Source organism: Trichosurus vulpecula, chromosome 6 (assembly GCF_011100635.1).
Source record: "Trichosurus vulpecula isolate mTriVul1 chromosome 6, mTriVul1.pri, whole genome shotgun sequence".
Classification (NCBI taxonomy): domain Eukaryota; kingdom Metazoa; phylum Chordata; class Mammalia; order Diprotodontia; family Phalangeridae; genus Trichosurus; species Trichosurus vulpecula.
The window spans coordinates 284,634,477-284,656,634 of NC_050578.1; the positions used below are offsets into that span (position 1 = coordinate 284,634,477).

Here is a 22,158-nt window from a genome sequence, read left to right on the forward strand (position 1 = left end):
ATAATTGACATCCCGGCCCCGCTCCCGCCCCCGTCCGCAGCATGATCATCCGGGCCCACCCCCCGCGGCCCCGGCAGCAGGATCCCTCGCAGGCCATTTACCCGAGCGCCTCGCCCAATGGGCAGCTGGATGTGAGCCAGAGTTCCTGGACACCCCCCACCCACCAGTCCGTGTCCCCAAAGACCCTGATCGTGACCCGGCCCCCGACCCCGTCCGCCCCGCTGCGTGCCTACTCTCCACCCCAACGCTGGCGGAAGCAGTCGGCCACCCAGCCCCGCGCCATCCTGCGGCTCGGTTCGACCACGCCGACCCCGACCTTGCTCCCGACCTTCACCATGACCCAGGCCTCCTTGACGTCGCCGTCCCCGACCGTGACCCCGGTCTCCTTGACCTCGCCGTCAGTCACCACGGCCGGGCGGTCCTTCACTGTGACCCCCCCGCCCTTCACTGTGACCCCCCCGCCCTTCACCATGACCCCGCCCCCTCTGACCGTGCCCCCGCCCCCCACTTCGGGCTTGGACGTGGTCGGCCTGCCCCCTTTCACCCTAACTCCGCCCCCCTTGACGGTGACTCTGCCCTCCTTCGCCGTGACTCCGCCCCCCCTCGATCTGAGTGCTTATCACCTAGCCACAGTGACCCCGCCTCCCATGACCGTGACCCCGCCTCCCTTAGTTATCACCCCGCCTCCCTTAGTCGTGACCCCGCCTCCCTTGGACCCGGATTCAAATTCCATAACCGTGACCCTTCCTCCCCTGACCGTGACCCCGCCTCCCTTAACTGTGAATCCTCCTCCTCTGACCGTGACCCCTCCTCCGCTTTGACACCGTTGCCAGAGAACCAGCCCTGGTAGAACCTCCTTCCGCTCCCTCCACCCCCAGCTCCCTGGGGGCGGGGCTGTCCGAACTCTCCTGAAGCACCCTGGCCCCCTGCCGGGCTGGGGGCGGGGAGCGAGGAGGAGCCCCAGCCGGTGAACACCCAGCAGCCGCAGGGTGGGGGGGACCCGAGGGAAACTGTGGGAGGCCGTCGCCACGGGAACTTTTCTCATTAAACGCATGCTTGATTTTCAGTCCGCTTGCCCCAGGGAGTATCCGTCCCCTGCGTGGGTCCCCGCGAGTGGCACCAGCCTGGGGGTGGGAGGGAGGAGGGAGGGGACATCCCGACGGCCCGCGGGGGCTCAGGGCGGGCGAGGGCGGCGGCCTGGAAACCCCGGAACTACTCCCTGATGCCAGAAGGGGTCGGCCCAGGGACGGGGTGAGGGGCGCAGTGAGAAGCTAGGGGGAGGTGGGGACTGAGCCGTTGAGGGCAGGGGGGCCAGAGGACGGGAGCCCCCACGGTCTGGCCTATTGGAAGCTGGTCCCCCGGAGTCCGCCTGGGAGAGCCGACCTGTACCCGGGATTCGGAAGAAACAATGTCTCCTTCGCCCCCTTCTCTGGGGCTGAGCTCCTGAATGACCGGGTCCTGGAAGGGTGTCAGGTCCCGGTCCGGAGCCACCCGTCAACCATCAGTCCCAAGACAATTGGCTCTTGGCGAAGGCCTTGTGTCCAAGGTCTCAGATGAGGGTCTCAATGCTGATTGAACTGATTCCGGTGTATAAGAACAGGTCATTCTCCAACTGATAAATAATCCAAGGGTGATGAATAGGCTGTTTTCTAGGGGGAAAAAACAAGCTCTCTGTCACTTTATGAAAAAAAATACTGCAGATTGTTCATCCTTGTGGTTCAGTCTTCCACGGTTGTTTGTCCAACTCTTCACAACTCATATGGAATTTTCCTGGCAAAGATACTGGATTGGTTTGCTGTTTCCTTCTCCAGTTCATTTTATAGATGAGAAAATTGAGGCCAACAGGGTGAAGTGACTTGCCCAGGGTCACACAGCTAGTTTCTGAAGCTGGATTTGAACCCAGATCCTCCTGACTCCGGACCTCTCCATCTATCCACTGCAGCGGCCCCTAGCTGCTCAACCATTAATAATCAGAGAAGTGCCACAGCTTAAAACCCTTCTGAGGTTTTGCCTCACACCCATAATACTGGCCAAGTTGACAAAAATGGAAAATAAGTAAAACTGTAGGAGCCGGGGAGACAAAGACACATTCACATACTACTGTTCAAGCTGGGAAACAATTTGGACCCAGACCTAAAAAGTGTGTGAACTGTGAATACCTTTAGACCCAATAAATGCTACTGCTAGGCCTTTACTTCCAAAAGATGGGAGCAAGAGGAAAAGGACCCCCGAAGTACCGGTAGCCTGTCATTTCACAGTGGCTAAGAGCCGGGCACCCTATGGTCAAGTGGGGAATGGTCTGTGTGTGTTGACCTAAGGGAGGTTGAGGGACTTTGACAGTGCTGTAAGAAATGATGAGGGGGATAGTTTCGGATGTTAACCTGAAAGTTTGATTAAGGAGGCAAACAGAGCTAGGCGATAGAAAAATTCATATTACTTATTTATTTATTCCCTTAAGCATAGCGGACATGCATGTATGGAGTCAGACAAAAGTCTTACTGACTTGCACAGAAGAATGAACAGGTTTTTATATTTTTAGAATAGTCACAATTCAGCATGTTTTTGTGTCACTCAATTTTATGATCCCCATGTATGTTTAACCATGATACAAGACAAGGATTTTCCTTAATGGAATAGGTTGAAAATACAATAAGATAAGAGTGTTGACAAGCGTCAGCATTTCTGTGTTTAATTTACCATTAACATTCCATAACATAGCATATGCCCATAAAATATTAAGTGGGGTAGTTTCTCAGGATTAGGGTCTCATCCTTTAATGGTTAACATGGGAAAGGATGTTCTTGGGTCAGCCCGATCCGGCCCCGCTGACACAGGAAGGGGCACTCTCTGAATAAACTCAGAGAACAAAGAAGCCCAGGTCCAGGCTCTTCTTCCAGTTCATCATTAATTCAGGCCCTGACCCCTACTGAAAGTTACAAAAATGATATAAAAATGGTATTAAATGATCCACACAGAAAACTTTGAAAGACTTGGATGAGCAGATGCAGACTCAGAAAACCTCAAACCCAATGACCACAACAGGATAACAAGCAACTGTGGAAGATAGGAACTCTGATCCTCCTTGCAGAGAGGAGAGGAGCACACTGGGAGAGGCCTTCAGCTTTAGGTCAAGGCCAAGATGGAATTTTTTTAAACTATGTATATTTGTTATGAGAGTTTTCTCTTTTCCCTCAAATTAGGGCATTGGACATGAGAGGGAATGTAGATTTTCATTGGTTGAAAAAAATAAAACGAGAGGAAAACAGAAGCTACCAAGCAACCCTAAACCAACCTCAAACCTAGACCACAGATCTCCCCAAGTAGTCATGAGAAGTATGGCCATGGGGACTCCAAGTATCCAACTCTCACCGGTGGCTCCTAGAAGCTGTAGCATGCAAAGAGGACATGCCCTATTAAAACCGTCTCTGCAAGGTTGAGGGTAACCATTTGGCCGCAAACCTGTTGGTAAGTTGGGGGGCGTCCACCCCAAGCATGGGAAGAACAGTTTGTTCCAGCGGCCATGAAGGCAGCTAAAGCAGGCCCAGTGGAGTGCTTACAGCATGGTCAGACATTGAAGATGCCAGGGTCACCCACTGCATCCTGGGCCATTGCCAGTCATCCTGACTGTGGTCCTGCCTCTGGACTTCGATGTCTGTGAAAGAGAGACTGAGGCTGATGACTCTGTACAGCTCACTGAAATCCAATTCACTGCCAAGTCAAGATGTCACCCCATGATGTCCTTGGTCCTCTGGGAAGTTCAGGACAAAGAGCCAAGCATCCAGCTCTGAAGTTCACAGCCAGCTCTCCTAAAAGCTGTCCATGTCAGTCTGGAGAGGGAGCCTCTTTCTGTACCCCTAGTGCTTAGGGCAGTGGCTGGCACATAGTAGGTGCTTAATGAAGGCTGACTGATTGGCCTTGGATTCTCCCAAACTGATAGATGGAGGTGTCTCCTCCAGAGCACAGCTCCCCTGCTGGATGCCATGACTCATCCCACAGGGAGAAAAGAAAACCTCTTCCTCCAAAAGTTAAGGACTCAGTATTCCTTGAATTTTGGTTCCTGACTCAAAGAAGAAGAGGAGACAGGAGAGGGAGTTGCCTTGATCCCCCCATGGGGCCTCCTGATGCTCCTCATCAGCCCCATCTTCCAAGGTCACTCTATTCTTCGCAAGGTTGCTGGGTGTCCTTGTGGGAAAGTGTACCTGGAGTCATGGTGCAGGTGAAGGGAGCCTCCTTTTACTGTAGCATCTCCATCGGTTGATGTCTTTGCTTCCAGCTGATGCTGGTTCTGATTGACTCTTCTGGACTGGAAGCTCTCTGAGGGCAGGGACTGTCCTGACTGCCCCAGTGCCTGGCCCATGAGGAGGTCTCAGTAAATGCTCGCTGAAGCTCCCAAAAGAGACAGGAACCTGATGTGAAACATAACATGAAAAACAAACTGGAGGGGCAAGGAAAAACCTGCCTTTCAGGTCTAAGGAAAGGGGAATGGCCTGGTTTATGGCTCCACAAGTAATGCAGAGACAAAGGGGACAATTGTGATTATATAAAATTGAAGAGTTTGAGAGGAAACAGGTAACTGGAACGTCTTTGTGGCATATCTCTCATGTCCAAGATGCATCAGAAACTGGTTCAAATGTCTAAAATTAATATCTATTTCCCCAAAAGATAAAGGATAGGAAGAGAGGGTTTCCAAAGGATGAAATCTAAGCTGTCAACAACTGTATGAAAAAATGCCCTAAATCACTAGCAATTAGAGAAATACACATTAAAGCAACCTTGAGGCTCCCCTCCCACTGGTCAGACCAGCAGAGATGACACAGGAGTCTGGCAGATGCTGGCAGGGGTATGGGAACGCAGCTTCACCAGAGTGTACTGTTGCTGGAGCCGTGGACAGGTCCAGTTCTTCAAGAAAGCCACTTAGAATTCAGCCCCCCAAGTCACTTGACTGTGCATCCCCTCTGAGCTAGTTTGACCACTTCCAGGCCTGTACCCCAACAAAATTCAAAGAAAGAGGGAACTTGGGAGGAATTCTTGGGTAGCAATTCTGGAGCCCGAGAGGTTGAGGGAGACAGAGGGTGCCCCAGTTTTGAGCAGAAAAAAATGATTTAGACTGTGGTTCTTACTAGGGCTTTTCAGTGGAGCGGAGCTGTAAAAGTTGATAGAGGTTAATCAGTTATCGGTGGTATCCAGGAGACAACAACCATCCAAGTGACATTGGGGCCCAAGTCACCCCCTGGCTAGAAGACAGCAAAGGGAAGCACGCTGGTGCTCAGGAGAACTGTGTGAATGCTGATTTCCAAAGTGAGGGCACTAGAAGAAGCCCACAGCCCCTCTGGGTGACCCGGGCAGGGGAGGGCAGGAGAATTCTCACCAATCAGAGCCCAACCTCTTGTTGGTGGAGACTAAGCAGGGAGGTGGTCAGGAAGTAGCCTGGTGGGCCAAGGTCTGGGCAAGCCAATCAGAGCCCAGGATTATAGCTGGGTGAGACTGGGACAGCCTGAATACCATGTTGTGTGTGTGTTGGTAAACAAAATGGGCTCTTAGCACTCAGTTCAACCAAGTGCCCTTGAAGAGTTTGGCCTTTGTTTCCTTGATTAGATTTGGGAGTCCTTGTGGCCTCCTTGCCTCAGGAGAGGGCCTAGTTTACACGTGAGTTTGAGTGACATGTTTGGGACATCAGAGGCTTTTAGACCACGTGGGTTTAAGTCGCCTCTTTGTGACGATTCTAGGTCACGCGGGTGAGTTGAACATGTGACTCACCCTTGACCCTGAAAAAAAGATATAAAACCAGGGGTTGGCTTTCTATTCTTCAGAGCTCTTACCCACAGCCATGCTGGTGCACATGAGTCTGGGCCAGCCCTTGTTCTGAGCTCCTGGGCTGAACCTAGATGTTGGTAACTATGAATTGTATTTAGTCTGTCTGTCAATGTTTGTAATTTGTTTGTATTTGCTCCAAAGTTCAGGGTGCTGGCTTTTTCCCCTGAACTAAGTGAATGGTATTTGTATGCTGAATTAAAGTAAGCTTGTCAACCCCTTATCGTTGCTTTCCTTACTGAAGCAGATCTAAAGAACCTGGGCTTTGGCAGCGTGCTGGTAGCGTACTTGTTGTTGGGCTTGGGTTGGTCTTTCACCCCTACAGCAGCTGCTAGCCAGATTGTTGAAACAGTATGCTAACTCTATTCTGCCTCTCCTAACTGTAGGCCCAATCCAGTGCTGGAGGGTGGTCAATGGAGAGAGTGCTGGATAGGGCCCTCCAAACCTGCATCACACACACACACAGAGGAACCCCCATCCAAATACTCACAAACACTGCTACCCACACCCCCACACACCCCTCCCTCTACACAGACACACCCCCATCCACACACATCTACACACACACCCCCATACACACACACAGAGGAACCCCATCCAAATACTCACAAACACCCCCCATACACCCACCCACACTCCCATACACATACACACCCATACAAACACATCTACACACACACAGAGGAACCCCCATCCAAAACTTGCACACACCACCCACATACACACCACAAACACTGCTACCCACACCCCCATACCCCATACACACATACCCCCATACACCCTCCCATCCACACAGACACACCCCCATACACACACACACAGAGGAACCCCTATCCAAATACACACACACTCCCATACACACACCACAAACACTGCTACCCCCACCCCCATCCACACACACACACACACACACACCACACACACATAGTTGTGTGACCCTGGGCCTTCCTCTCAGCCTCAGCTTCCTGGTCTGTGAATGAGGACAGTCATGGCACCTGTGAACCTCCAAGGACTGTGCACATGCTAGAATTAATATTGCCATCAGGGCCACTCCAGCCCCATCTTGTTGTCAAGCTTGGGTGTCTTTGGTCCCAGCCAGTGTCTGAAATGTATGGCTTTGGGTTTTGCAATCCAGTCAAGAAGTATTTATTAAGCACCTACTATGAGCCAGGCACAGGGCTAAGTACCAGCAGACAAAGAAAGGCAAAAGTCAGCCCCTACCCTCAAGCAGCTCACAGCGTGGAGGGTGCCAACAGAATGAGATGATGGGAGTGGGGATCAGGAAAGGCTTCCTGTAGAAGGTGGGATTTTAGCTGGGACTTGTAGGAAGCCAAGGTGATGGGGAGCAGCTGAAGGTTATTGAGTGGGGGAGAGACACAGTTGGACCTGCACTTTAGGAAGATCACTTTGGTTGCTGAGTGGAGACTGATGAACTAGAAGGGGGAGAGAATGAGGCAGGCAGCCCCCCCACCCCACCCCAGTACCTATTGCAAAGGTCCAGGAGTGAGGGGAGGAGGGCCTGCACTAGGAAAGGTGGCTGTGTCTGAGCAAAGAAGGGGTGTATATGTGGCAAAATATAAACTGATGGGACCTGGCAACTGTTAGGGTGCACTGGGGAGTGCTGCCAAACAAACTGGCTGCTTTGGCAGTATGACCTGGGTGGGTGAGGACAGGGGGAGCCAGGACGGGCCACAGCTCCAGCTTTGGATAGTTTCTCATCATTCTTGGTCCAGACAAGAGGCCCATAACCCAATTTGCTTGGGAGCGTGGGTGTTCATAGGCCATGCCCCACACTGGGGAGCTCTCACACTGTCATTTTTTGCCATTCCAGGGGCTGCTTAGACAATAAACACAGCCTTCAGTAGGCCCTTGAGAGTGGTGGCTAGTGATATGGGGCCAGGGGATCTGCAGGATGAACCACTGGGTTTGTCCTGTGTAGAGTGGAGTAGGCTGGGTGAATTCAAGGTGTCCAAAGGGGCAAGTGATGCCACAATGCCTGGAGGGGAGGCTTGGAGTCAGGAAGACTTGAGTTCAAATCTAGCCTCGGAGGCTTCCTAGCTGTGTGACCCTGGCCAAGTCGCTTCACCTATGTTTACCCTGGTTTCCTCATCTATAACCTCCCAGGGGCAGTGTGAGGACCAAATGAGATCATAGTTGTACAGTGATCAGCACAACAGCTGGCATGCAGTAGGCACTTAATAAATGCTTGTTCTTTGACCTGGACTCCAGAATCTCTATGGAACTTCCAGGCCAGGAAAGGGAAGTCTTCCTCCCCCTGAACAATGCCCCTGACCTCTGGGTCCAGAGCAGTAAGGATGTATCAAATTCCCTCTAAATCCCAATGAAGAGGTTTAAGGAAAATGATGATAGTAGGGAATCATAGGTTTCTAGGGGTGCTTGTGACCCCGAAATACAGACATGCTGGGTCCTGCCAAAAGAATTTGACTCAAGCCTTCTCAGCCAAGGGATAAGACAAAGTTTATTGGGGATTCACCATAATGGGTTGTCTTAAGAAATCCCACCCTTTGTGATGCCTGTTTTCACAAGCAGGCCAGATCTGAGTGCGTTCATGGAGGCAAGATGGAGATTATATACACAAAGATTGTAGGAGGGATTGAGGGGTGGTCTGGGGTGACCAGATGAGGGCTTTAGGGAGGGTCCTAAGGAGGAGTCTAAGGAGGATGAGATGAGATCAGAGTCCAGGAACCAAGAGAATGGGATTAAGGGTGGGAAGTAGCTGAAGGCATGCATGTTGATAGTAACAGTAGAGGGCAAGGCTTAGGTAGAGATTTAGGCCTAATGATAATGTAAGGTTCAAGGAGGCTCCCAGAGACTGTATTCCAGATTCAAGGGGGTTCCCAGAGACTGTGCCCTCATCACCAAGTTCAGGAGCTGCCTCAGGGTCCCCAGAGCAAAGCTGGGGTGCATTCCAGAGATCCCAGCCCCCATCTGCTCCTTTCCCATCATGTAAAGAGCCCAGGAACTTGGGGCCCAGCAAGGAATGTTGTCTGGCCCTTCCATCCCAAGTGTACAGGCTCCCTTCACAAGAAGAGAGCTGCACCCATTTGGTACCAATGCCAACATCATGAATGCTCCATCAGAAGAGACGTGATTGTTATTCACCAAGCAAAAGAAACTTTACTAACCCCACTTGTTTTTGTTAACTACTCAACTTTACTTTAAAAATACTTACTTTGCAAAGGGCACTTTTTAATCAATTCCTTTCTGGAGCAAAAAGAGCCTCTTTCCAGCTGGCCCCAGAGAACCAGCCATGGGAGTTCCAACAGAGGCACTTCCTTTGAACATCTAAGATGTTGGCTTTTTTTTCTCCTCCCTCTTGGGTATCCCTCCCCACCCCCCCCCCCCCCCGCCCCCACACACACCTCTTACTCCACCTCAGTTGATATAGTTGCAGGATGTAATGGCAGACAAGGTGTGAGATGTATTAACACTAATCCCTCTATGAAATGCAAACCCTTGTCTGGTCAAGTGGAAGGAAACAAATGACCAGAGACAATCAGGTTGGTCTGAATCACAAGCTGAAGAGCTGTCTAACCACCGTCCAGCAGGTGGAAAGAGTCGGGAAGACAAAGTTCAAGGTACAGGTAAAGGAGCATGGCCTCTCTAGACAGACAGAAATGCCAAGAGATTATTGCTGGAAGTCAGAAACAGCCTCAAAGAATGTGACTTCTGGACTCCCTTGAGAGGGAGCAGCTGAATACCCTCCATGGAGAGGGCTACCTCCATGTCTGTCTTCCTACTGCAGTCCTTGCAGTTTGCCCCCACTCTTTCTAAGGGTGCTGTGGGCATTTATGGGAGAGCACATCCCAGGTATAAGAGAAGCACGTCTTGTAGGTACTGATTTTACTATGCTATCTTAATAAATGCCTTTGCACAAGAGCTGTGTCTACAGGCTGACTGTTAATAGGAAGCCCATTGGTGGGGACTCCTCAGCTTGAGCTTTAGAAGTGGGTAGTCAGTCAATTGGTAAGCATTTACTGAGGGTCCACTATGTGCCAAGCACTGTGCTAAGGGTTGGGTATCCCTAGAACTTGGAAGTAGCAATCACCCTCGGAGGACCCAACTCTGCCAAGTTGGGGGAGTAGGGCACAGGCACAGTTGCCCGAACTAATCTAAAACCTAAGACCACATATGGAGGAGGGTAAATGTCTTAGATCATGGGCTTGAATCTAGAAATGCTCTTAGAGACCCATGGGCCCAGGGGCTCTTCCCCTAGGGGCTGGTGACTTGTGTGTTTATAAAATTAATTTAGGTAATTGCTCTTCGAGAGAACTCCTTTCCTAAAGACGGGCTGCTCAAGGGGCCTGTGATCCCAAAGAGACAAAGGAGCCTGGTCCAATCCAGAGCCCATCTTTCACAGAAGAGCCCATGGAGACACAAGGAGGAAGGAACTTGCTGGGATTGTGGAGAGGCCCAGATCTTGGGGGATCTGGTCCCTCCACAGACAGGCTCTGGACAGCAGTGCCTCCTTCCTTGCACCTGAGTAAGGGAGCCAGCTGCAAGGACCTACCTGAGCCCCCAGAGTTTGGGGAAGGGCCCCCTGCCCTGTGTAAGCACTCCAAACTGTGGGCTGCCCCAGCCCAGCAGAATGGGCCCATTCCCAAACACCCCGGGTCACTCCACTTTTTGAAGGCTCCAAGTCCCCCAAGGGAGGGCAGGAATGACCAGGACAGGATCTGAGAGTGGCTGCAGGGGGCATGCCCTAGGCCCCCCTCCCCTACAGTATATGGCATACCTGGGTCTGTGCTGGGTGACAGTCCTTGCCCTCAAGGGACTCACATCCTTCTGGGGAGAGCCCTGAGCAACTGAAAACCATGTGGTGGGAGGAGATCATGGGAGGCTTGCCTGAAGAAGTGGCCCAAGTAGAACCGGGAGGGCAGGCCAGGCAGCAATAGCCCAAATAGCCAGAGGCCAGAGTGGCAGAGGCAGCCTCCTGCTCTGAAGGCCCAGAGGCTGTGTCTCCTCTCTGAGCCTCAGCTGCCGCTTCTGTTAAATGGACACAAGGTTGCCTCAGGGCTCCCTGCTCTTCAAGCCCTTGGCAAATTGAAAGTGCCCTATAAATGTCATGTTGCAAGGTCTCAAACACCAGGTGTGGGCATTTGCTTTATCCTGGAGGCAGCAGGGAGGTGCCAGCCAGGGTTTATGAGCCGAGCAGCGCTGCTTTAGGAAGATCTTTGGGACCACAGTGTGCAAGTTGGACAGGGGAGATTTACAGCCATGGTTCAGGTAAGGGAGGCAGGGGTGAGTGAAGGGAAGGGGACATATGGGAGAACAGTGGGAGACTGAGGGTCACAGGCTTGGCAACTGACAGGGTATGGGAAGGGAAGGGGTGAGGAAGGAGGGGGGAGGGAGGAGGGGAAGGATCAGGAGGGCGAGGGGGAAAAGGAAAGAGGAGAGGGGGAGAGGAAGGGGGAGGGGGAAAGGAGAGGGGAAGGGGGAAAGGAGAGGGGGAAGAGGAGGAAAAGGAAAGGGGAGGTAAGAGGGGGAGGGGGAGAAGGCTAGAGGAGAAGGGGGAAATAAGAAGAGAATCTAAGTAAGAGTGGGAATATGGGAAGGGGGGAAGAAGGGAATAAGTATTTCTATGTGCGTGTATAAACCCTGCTATGTGCCTGGCACTGGGTTAAGTGCTTTAGAAATATGATTTCGCTTGGTCCTCACAACAACCCCATGAGGTAAGTGCTGTTATGGCCCCCATTTTACAGTTGGGAAGACTGAGGCAGACAGAGGTAAAGTGACTTGCCCGGGGTCACATAGCTGGTGAGTATCTGTGGCTGGATTAGAACTTGGGTCTTTCTGACTCCACACCCAGCACTATGTGGCCCCTGGTCACTTGGGGAACTGGATGGATTCATTTGTTCATTCAACAAGCATTGATTAAGCACCTACTGTGTGCCACACTGCCCTCAAAGAGCTGACTTGCTATTAGGAGTCCAGAGACAAGTCCATAGAGAAGTAAAGGGGGGTGGTTACCACATGGAGAAACTTCCAGCGCTGGCCCTTGAGCTTGGCAGAGGCAGGGACGAGTCCTCAGCTCCACTGGACCCTTTCACAGACTGGATAACTGAGGCCCCATCATTGCTATCACTTTTCTGAACAATAGGCAACCCCACCCTAGAGGAAACCCCACTAGGCTACTCTCCTCTGGCAGTGCCCTGGGGCCACAAAAAGCCCTGGGGGTGGTCAGGATCTCACCTCTCTCCTGGCCTTTTAGGGACTGCTGGCCTGCTGGTCACAGAGTTTAGCCTCTTCCTCCCTCTCATACATTTTTCCTCTCTGGCTGCCCAAGGACCACCCCTGGCCAAGGAAGTGTGCCCTTTGGCACGGCTGAGACTGCAGCTCCTCAGGAGCTGGGCAGGGGACCCACTCTTTGTCCTGGCCTTATCTTGGGGGTCCTAGCACCTGCCCAGCAAGTCAATTAGCATTTATTAAGGAGTGACAGTATTAGGCACTGCCTCCCAGCCCCTGTCAGTCTGGGTTGGTCCCTCCACCAAGGCTCAGATCAGGCTCCCCACTGGGAACAGCCCATGGAGTCTGTTTCTGGCCAAAAACAGGTCTAAGACTGGCCTTGCCTGTCTGCACAAAATATTGGTTTGCCTCTAATGCCAAGCCCAGCTGGGCAGTCCCCTGAAAGACCACCCTGTGATGCTGCCTACCTGTTGGTAGACATGACTCTAGAATGGCTAAGAGACCTCTGAGCCTCTGATGCTGACACACAGGGGTAGAGGACTCAGAGGAGAGGGGAGAGTAGAGAGAGAAGAGTATGTAGGGCACATACTTTGAATGGCTAATGGTAGCCCGAGGCACAGGCTGCTGATGGAGGACCTTCAGTCTTCCTTTATAGCGCGACTTATCTGAGAGACTATTGCTGGGCCACACACAATCTGAGAGGGGTCTTCTCCCAGGCCGAGATCTCCTCTCACTGCACAGTTTCGCAGCTCCCAGGCCTCTGGATGGCTTCACCTAGCGGTTTAATTGTTTACTGGCTGAGTGTCTTTTGTGGCGTGGAGAAAGGTAAAAGATGGTTCCCCTGCTATGCTCAGAGGGATACTTTCCATCCAGAACAGCCTGAGAATTTGCTTCTATCCTCAATCCCAAGAGGATTCTACCCCTAAAGTGCAAATATCTGTCGAGTATTAGAGGGATCTAATCGTGGTTCAGCAGCCCTGCAAGGTAGGGGAGCAAAGGAGTGATCGAGGGGACATGGCCTCTTCCTGCTTTCCTGAAAAGGGGGAAATCAGTCTCCCATAGAGGCCAGATGGGAGTGGGTACGCCCCGGGTCCTGATGGCTCTCTTGCCTATCCATGCACCTCACAAGTGTTTACTGGGTACCCACAAAGCACCATGAGCATCCTCTTCCCTTCTAGCATGGAGAGGATCTTGGGCTCCTGGGGCTAGGCTAGCCTGGTGCCAGCTGGTTCTGATGGCTTAATAGGACCACCTACATAAAGGGTGGCCCTGGTGAGTAGGGGGTATGTATAGGGGTGCAGCAAAGGGGTGGGCTCTACCTTGGAGGGTCAGGATGGTCTTCAGGCCACAGCAGAAAGAGGATGGGGCTCAGCTGGTGGCTCCTGCACCTGGCCCAAGAGCTTTAGCCAAGTTCTCTGGAGCCTGTGGGTAGGATGCCTCAGCTGTAGGGCCTGACCTCCTGGAAGGGCTGGTTATCCCTCAGGTATATCTCATTGACTTTCCATCTCTGCCTGATGAGGAGCCTGGAACAGAACCTGGGGGTGGCTGAGGGTAGAGCATGGAATGTTTTGGGAGGGGGCAGGGGGAGGAGTCAGTGAGCTGTGTTGGGGCGGGGCTGGGAAGTCCCCTGGTTTATTTATTGTTTTGGTTTATGGACCACCCTGGCACATCTCACATACCTACCTGACGTCCCTGAACAGATCTGTTCACATCCCCACCTCCCACCCAAAATCGTTGGCACCTCTTTGTCTTCTCCTCAGCCTGGCATTTGGAGTCCTCTCCAGGCTGATCTCACCCATCTTTCCAATCTCACCCGTATTGTTCTATTTGAAGACTCTACACTCCAGTCAAACTGGTCTGCTGGCAATTTCCCATGCATGACATCTTCTCTCTGGCCTTTGCCCCAGACGTCCCCCATGGGTGGAAGGTGTTCCCTCCTTGCCTCTGCTCTGGAGTGCTCCCAAGTTCTTCAGAGCACAGCTCAGATGCCCCCTCTGACCGGAGGCCTCCTCGAGGGCCTTTGTATCACCAGTGCCTGGTGCATAGTAGGCCCTTTCAAAATGCCCCTTAAATTAAATTCAAGGATCCACCTCGCTGCTCACCATGGGCTTCAGCAGCAATGGAGGTTTGTTCTTGGGGCTCCTCCCAGGCCACCTGCCAAGTCCAATATGAGGACTTATAGTTGGAAGGAATCAAGGCTAGATTAGGGTCGGACTTTCATCCTTGTTGTGAGCCTTGGGCTTGGCTCCTGGGCTAAGTGCATTCCAACAGTGCTCCTCAGGACCTACCCCCAGGGCAAGAAAGGCACCAGAGGTCAGAGCAGGCAACCCAACAGACCTCAGAGCTTCTGTGCCCTGAGGGCCAAGCCTTGGGGTCTGGGATCCTCAGAGAACCCACAGACTCAGTGAAGTAGACTGAGCTGGGCTGAGAGACAACCTCAAGAAACAGACTAGACCCCTTCCAGGGGACTGTCCACAGAAGGGCTGGAGATGGCACCATGTTGTCTAATCTCCCCAGGCCCAGAGAGATGATCATAGCAGCTAATATTTATATAGTGTTTACTATGGGCCAGGCATCATATTAGGAGCTTAACAATGATCATCTTATTTAATCCTCACAATGATTCTTCCCATTTTATAGATGTGGAAAATGAGGTCAAGTGATTTGGTAGGTGGCACCTTAGTGGATGGAGCACCTGGCTTGGAGTCAGGAAGATGAGTCTTCCTGAGTTCAAATCCAGCCTCAGACACTTACTAACTGGGTGACCCTGGGCAAGTCACTTCACCCTGTTTGCCTCAGTTTGCTCCTCTGTAAAATGAGTGGCAAACCATTCTAGTATCTTTGCCAAGAAAATCCCAAATGGGGTCATGAAGATCATGCCTGAACCAGTTGGACAACCACCACCACAATTTGCTTAGAGTCACACAGCTAGTGTCTATTAGGATTTGAACTCGGGTCTCTGGATTCTCTATCTGCTGCAAAGACATCCAGGGTTACACTGCTCATTGGGGACAGGTCTCCAGGTTGACTTCTGGTATTCTTCTCAATAGGCCCTGAGGATTGGGCCACTGGTTGGTCTTGTGACCTGGGATCAGCTCCTGGAGTTGCCTGACTCTGACTCATCCAGTCCTACCTTCCCCTTCCCACTCCCAAAACATCCACCAGCTTTCCTCTTGGGCACCATCTCTGCCCAAGTCCTCCCTGCCCAGGCTGGCTGGGGAAAGTCTGGAGGCTGATTTAGGGCAGACATGAGCATTTGGCACCTCAGTTTCCCACTTGTGAAACAGGGTCTCAGCCCATTCCCCAGAGGGATAAGAAGAGTCTGGGAGAGCGATCATTCTTGACCTTTCTGCCTTAGCAGAGGGTCTCCTCAGTCTTTAAGCTTTCTCACACCTTTCTCCCCGCCCAGCTGGAGATCTCCTCTCTAACCTTAAGCCTAAATGCACCAGGAGAGACCCTTCCAAGGATGAGGATTCTCATGCTGACCTCCGGAGCAAGCACATTCCTAACCTAGGATGGAGGCTTTTTCCAGGGTGTGGTCTGGCTGCCCCCAGCCCAGTGTGGGGGGGGGCCTGGGGGAGCAGGCCACTCCCCTTCCTCCCTGCCCCTCCCCTTCAGCCTAGAGCTGCTGGTATTCCTGGGAGGGAGGGGTGAGACTCTCAGGCGGAAGTCAGAGCCGAGAAGTCAGAGTGCAGTTGAGCAGGCACCTGGGACAGGTAAGCAGGCAGGTTGGCCCTGGGGGCCCAGCTGCCAGGTGAAGCCCACCGTTCTGCACCTGAGGCTGACTCCCTCAAGACTGTGCCTTGGGAGCCGGAGCCAGAGCTGGAAAGGAGCCTGAGCCGAAGTCTGCTCTCCATCATGCAGGTGCGCCCCGCCCCCTGCCCGCCTTCCATCCCTGGAGGTCAGCCTTCTTTCCTCCAACCAATTCAACTGTGGGTCTGGGTTTGAATTGGGGAGAGGCAGGATGGGAAGCTAGCCTTCCCCCAAGACCAAAGGGGGTCCAAACGTGCCCCCTGCACTGCATGCAAGGGGCCAACCACGAGGCATAGCTCAGCTCTGTCACCCCTGCTCTGGTCACTGTCCACCTCCCCCCCCACCCTAGTCACTCCCTTCCTCTGCGTCCTGGCCCCAGAGCCCTGGGTCTCCCTGCCCAGGGCAGACTTCAACAAGCAGAATCCCCTGGAGTGCAAGCAGACAATCAATGCCTGAGGGATGAGGGAGCCTGGAAATCGGGGTTCACCTTGAGTAAATGATGAGCCCTCTCTGGGCCTTACTTTTCTCATCTCTGAACATGCAGTGGGTAGAACAATGGGCCTGGAGTCAGGGAGACCTGAGTTCGAGTCCAGCCTGGGATGCTTACCTTAGCTATGTGACCCTGGACAAGACACTTCCCTGCTGACTGGCTCAGTTTCTTCATTTGTAAGCCAGGGATAATAAGAGCCCCTCCCTCCCAGGGTTGTTGTGAGGGTCAAATGAAGCAATATTTGAAAAGCCCTTTACCAGCCATGAAGAGCTATAGACAAGTAGCAGGCCCAGTTATCTTCCAGGCTGTCAGAGCAGTAGCATCATTCTTATACTTGTGACAGGGCCCCTTCCTCTAGTCTATGAAACTGTCTTGGGCGACCCAGGGAAGAGATGTGGCATCTAGCATGTCTCCATGGCTTCTCCCTGGGGCCACCGTGGCCCTGTCTGGGATAGAGGGGAACTGGGCAGAGGAGAAGCCACTACCGTGGCTCATCAGCTCCTGAAATGCACTGCCTGGGGTGGCAACAATCGGTTCTGTTCCAGATATACCTTCTGTGCATGAGGGCCTGCCCTTAGGAAGCTTATAGTCTGATAGAGGGACAGGCAGAAGAAAACAAGCTGAGTTCTGAAGGATGGTGTGTGGGGCCAGGCGGGACCAAGAGGGACTGGGGACTGGGCTGCTGCCAAGTTTGTGATCCTGAAATGAGTCACTTGCCAAGGTGGAAGGACAGCCCAAACCTTAATAAGGAGCCTTCAGGCATGGTCCAAGGAAAAGCCACAAGACCTGGCAATTCACAGGGTGTTGTAGTTGATGCCAGAGTTTGGAACGCAGAAGACTGGCGGTGCTTCGGGGTCTGGGTCATGGTCAGAGGAAGCATCATGAAAGAAGAGGACCAGAGGGAGTGTAAATAATGAGTTGGATGGAGTGCCGCAGAGCTTGGCTCTGATTGGACAAGAGCAGAGAGAGGGCAAAGGACAAGGCCAGGACAGGCAGACAGACCACTTCCCCAAGCTTCTCCTCCAACTACCTTGGAGATTGAGGGAGGTGCTGATGACAAGACCGTGGCCTTTACTTCAGCCTCGGAGGGGACAGGCTAGAAACAGAAAGCTACATGGCCTTGCAAAGGTTTAGCCCTGGGAATCTTTGTGCTGCAGCAGCAGCCAGGATGGCACATAGCAGGAGCTCGATAAATGCTGCTGTTATTAGTAATAATGATGGTGCCAAAAAGTTTTAGTGGCGGCTTTGACAATAATAGGGCAATCTGGAGGAGTTGAGCATTTGGTGGAGAAAATAATGAGTTAAGTTTTGGACATGTTGAGTTTCAGATGTCAGGGCAGCAAATAGAGCAACTGGCCCTCGAGTCAGGAAGGACCTGAGTTCAAGTCTGGCCTCAGACACTCACTAGCTGTGCGACCCTGGGAAAGTCATTTGACCGTGACTACCTACAAAAAAAAATGTCTCTGGGACATCAAGTATGAGATCTCCAGTGGGCAGCTGGAAATCCCAGCCCGGAGGTCACCAGAGAGGATGGTAGATAGGAGAATCATCTGATGGTAATTAAATCTGTGGGAGCTGAGGAGATCACCAAGTCAAGAAGGAGAAGAGGGCAGAGCCCTGGGGGGCACCCATGGTTCATGGGGATAACTTGAATGAAAATGCAGCCGAGGAAATGGAGGAAGAGCAGTCAGAGAGGCAGGAGGAGAACTGGGAGAGAGCCGCATCCTGAACCTGGAGAAGAGAGAGTGTCAGAGGGAGCCGTGGTATCCAAGGCTGCAGAGAGGAGAAAAGGCCACTGGATTTGGCCACCAAGAGGTCATGGGTGACTTTCCATGGAATGATGAGGGGATAAGAAGAGTGGAGACACCAGCATAGACGTCTTCTCAGGAATTTAGCCACAAAATGGAGGACAGTAAACACAACACCCACTGTAGCTAGTAGGGAAGGAAGGATCAAGTGAGGCTTCTTTGAGATTGGGAGACCGTGTTTTGTCTGTAGGGCATAGGGAAACAGCGGCAGATAGGGAGGGAGTGCCTGAAGATTAGTGAGAGGGGGTTGGAATGGGGTCACTGGAACAGTGGAGGGGTCAGTCCCACCTCATCATGGAAGACTGGGGAAGGGGGAGACAGGGCCAGAAGGCATCTGAGTGATGGGAGGGGAGGAGGGGGACATCACGGAATGGCCTCCATCTTTTCTGTAGAATGAGGCGTGGTCTCAGCTGAGAGAATCTTGGGGGCTGGGGGAGCCCCAGGAGGTTTGAGGAGGGATGAGGAGGCTCTGCTGTGCAGGACAGGAGAGGGATCCCATGAAGGAGGCCTGACTGCAGTCAAGACCCCGAGATTATGTAACACCAATTTGTAGACCCAATTGGGATGGTGGCAGACCTTAGGCATCTGGGGCATACCACTTTTGCTAACCGTGGTACAAAGGCCGGGGAAGGGCTGGCCACCTGGGTGTGGAGGCAAAGCTTCTGGGAGATTGGAACAGCAGCTTAACCTGCTCTCTGAGTTCCGGGAAAGCCTGACGCCTGTTGGCCAGGTGACCCAGGGAGGAAGAGAAGAAAGTGGGAGGCAGCCGGGCTTTGGAGGCCAGTGGGAGAGGCTGAGGCTGGGCATGGGACACTAGAGGCTGGTTACCTCCACCTCTGCATTTTACAGAGATTAAGTGATCAGCTAAGGCCACAGTGGGACTCTAAGGCACTTCCTTCCCTGCTCCCTCTCCCCACTTTTCCAGGAGTCCCTTGTACCTTTAAGGGTTTGTGAGCTACAAGGCGCCAGTCTGATGGCCCAGCCTGATGTCCCCCCTCTCCTCACCGCCCTGCCTCTGCCCCTGTGGGGGGAGGGCAGACTACAGACCTCATTGAGGCCTACAGGCTCTATCTTCCTTCCTTCCTCCCTATTTCTCCTTGTCTGTCTCCATGGCTCTCTCCTCACTCAGTCTCGAACTTGACCCAAGACTGAGCTCGTCTTCCTCCCCAGACATCCTCCCTTCTGTCAAGGGCCCAGAGGTAGCTGGGACTCCTTTGTCCTCTCCCCCGACATCAGATCCATGGCTAGGACTGCCACAGGCACACTCCCCCTCCATCCCGCAGCGCAGCCTTCCCTCTCCCCTAGACAATGCAATGGCCTCCCTCCTGATTGGTGTCCTGCTCCCAGCCTCTCCACATTGAGGTGCTCAAGGGACATCTGTGGCCTTCTCATTCCTGCTCAAGAGGCCTGATAGGAGAGGATGTGAGACCTGGCCACAGAATTGAAGATAGGGATGTGCTGATACAGTTTAGGGGCGCTGGGACCCCAAGAATGCCAGGGCTGGGTTACTTAGACGTGGTCTTTGGACTTTTGGGGATCCAGGTCCCACCACTGCATCAGGATGACAGTGGCCAGAGGAGCCCCCAGATGAGGCCCTAACTGCCTCTACCAGGGCAGCCCCTCCCCCCTTGCCCATCTTAAAGTCACAGAGCCAGTGTGTGTCCAAGGCCAGGCTTGAGCCTTCTTCCCCAAGGCTCCCCTGCTTTCTCCATTTGGCGTTTAAAGCTCCTATCTTTCCTGGCAGATTCCCCCCTTCCAACCTACTCCTCACCCCCACATGGTCTGTTCTAGAGGCTCCTCACTGCCCACACCAGGCATCCTCTGGTACCCCAGGCCTCCTGTGGCCTCCAGCTCCAGCTCAAATCCCACCTTTTGCAGGAAGCTTTTCCTGTGATCCCCCTAAGGCCCCTCTACTCACCTTTATCTTATCCTGTCTAAACATTTGTGTATAGTTGTTGTCTCCCCCAAGGCTGTGAGCTTCTTGGGGACAGGCCTGTCTTGTGCCCTTCTCTGTATCCTCAGCACTTAGTCCAGAGCCTGGCGTACAGTAGGCACTTAATCAGTGATTATCATATACATATATATGTGTGTGTGTGTATACACACACAGGCACGCATGCACAGGCATCCACACAGAGACCACACACGCACAATCTGTGGAGGGCAGGACCTTGCCCTTGGAGAGAGGAAGTCGCTTTTTATTTTTGTAACTCCAATGCCTTGAGCCATGCCTGGCATGCCCTCAAGGCTACACAAGTGCTTGGTGATGGCCTGCCTGCCAGCCTGCAGGTTCACTGTGTATCTGTCTATGTCTGCCTCTATCTCTCTCTCTCTGTCTCTCCCAAGGGCACTGAGGATGAAATTCAGATTGTTCTAGAGACAGACAGTTTCCCACTGATGGAACTCAGACACTTCCAGGTGAGTGCTGAGCCCCCAGATGCAGAAGCTGGCCTGGGCCCCCTCCCCACCCCAGGCCCAAGTGGCTTCATAAAGTCCAAAGGAGGCCATGGATATGGAATGCGCTTGAGGGATGGCACAGGGAAGTGGGGAGGGCACTGGGCATGGAGGGGTGGCAGAGGGAAGTGGGGAGGGCACTGGGCATGGAGGGATAGCAGAGGGAAGTGGGGGGGCACTGGGCATGGAGGGGTGGCAGAGGGAAGTGGGGAGGGCACTGGGCATGGAGGGGTGGCAGAGGGAAGTGGGGAGGGCACTGGGCATGGAGGCAGGAGACTCAGGTTCAAGACCCACCTCAAATGCATGCTAACTGCACCATCCCAGGCAGTTAACCTCTCTGTGTGTTTACAAATGTTTCCTCATTTGTAAAATGCGGAATTTGGGCTCTGTGGTTCTCTGAGGTCTGGAGCAGCAAGTGGATGGAGCATTGGGCCTGGAGTCAGGAAGACCTTAGTTCAAATCCAGTCTCAGACACTTACCAGCTGTGTGACCCTGGCCAAGTCACTTCATTGCTGTCTGCCTCCATTTCCCACCTATAAAGCCGGGATAAGAATGGCATCTCCCTCCCAGGGTTGCTGTGAGGATCCAATGAGGTGATGCCTGTAAAGTGCCTTGCAGGGCACCTGCATAGAGTAAGTTCCCCTTCTCCCTTCCTTCTCCAGGCCACAGAGACCTGGGACTTTGTCCTTGTCTCTGATCTTCAGAAGACAAACCCAAACAGGGCCCATCGGCGGCAGAGATTCCTGGCAGAACTCGAAAAGATGGGCTTCACTATCAAGGTGGGGCAGCTGGCCCCTGGAGACCTTGGCGAGGGATGGGGGTGAGGCCAAGACTCTGCCCCCTCCGAGGGCAGCTCTCAGATTGGGGATGTCACCAGGGAGGGGGTGGAGGAGGAGCCCCCCTTGGCAGTTCAGCTGGCGACCAGTCTGGGCTGGGGTTGCTGCCCTGCACGCCAATCTCTGTGCCCCCCCAGGAAGTAGAAGACAGAAGAAAGTTGTTCTGTGGTATCAGAGCTCACAGCAGTCTCTTAAGCCAGTACATGGAGCTGCTGAAGGACACCAGCTGTTCCCCTGGTGCCCTGCCCACGACCACCACTCGGTGAGCCCACCTGAGTGCCTCGATTCTCTCTCACAGCCCAGCGGTGCCAGGCGTGGGGGGAGCAGAGGAGGACCTCCTTGGGGAGCTCACTGTGGGAGAGGCATAGAGGCAGATATTGGGGAGCTGTCAGGCTGGGGACACAGAAGTTGGCATTATGCTCAGGCAGTTAGGTCTAGGGGGCCCTGCCCCCCCCCCCCAAGAAAGCTCTTCATTAGGGGATGCCAGGGGAGAGGACCAGGGCCCTGCCCCCCAGAGCTCCCAGACTAAACAGACTTAGAAGACTTCTCCCTGGTCCTTTCCTATGGTTTAACATCTGCTCTGCTTCTTAAAATGTGAGAAATCTCAGACTCCCTCCCATGGGCTCTTTGGAGGATTCCTGAAGCTGAGAGTTCCTATGTGTTTCAGGATTCGCATTGTTAACTTCATCATAAGGAAGAAGGAGGTGGATGGTGGTAAGGAGATGCCCCAGCTCTCTTCTCTCTGCTGCAGCCCCTTACACTGGTCCTGGATAGAGAAGCTCCAGCTTGGACCTCTGCCT

The 22,158-nt window shown here is 53.1% G+C and overlaps 1 protein-coding gene across 3 annotated transcripts in view; it reads left to right on the forward strand.

Annotated features, from left to right (window-relative positions):
• The window catches only part of ANO9 (anoctamin 9), a 30,400-nt gene that overhangs the window by 1,154 nt on the left and 7,088 nt on the right, over positions 1–22,158 (forward strand). Inside the window, exons 1-5 of one of the 3 annotated variants that reach the window (XM_036762994.1) lie at positions 15,862–15,882; positions 20,415–20,486; positions 21,185–21,301; positions 21,496–21,620; positions 22,026–22,072. In XM_036762994.1, the coding sequence (XP_036618889.1) occupies positions 15,877–15,882; positions 20,415–20,486; positions 21,185–21,301; positions 21,496–21,620; positions 22,026–22,072 (367 nt within the window). In that variant the 5' untranslated portion in view covers positions 15,862–15,876. Of the gene's footprint in view, positions 1–15,861; positions 15,883–20,414; positions 20,487–21,184; positions 21,343–21,495; positions 21,621–22,025; positions 22,073–22,158 lie in introns of those variants that run through there. The other 2 variants (XM_036762992.1, XM_036762995.1) reach the window with 2 other exon arrangements.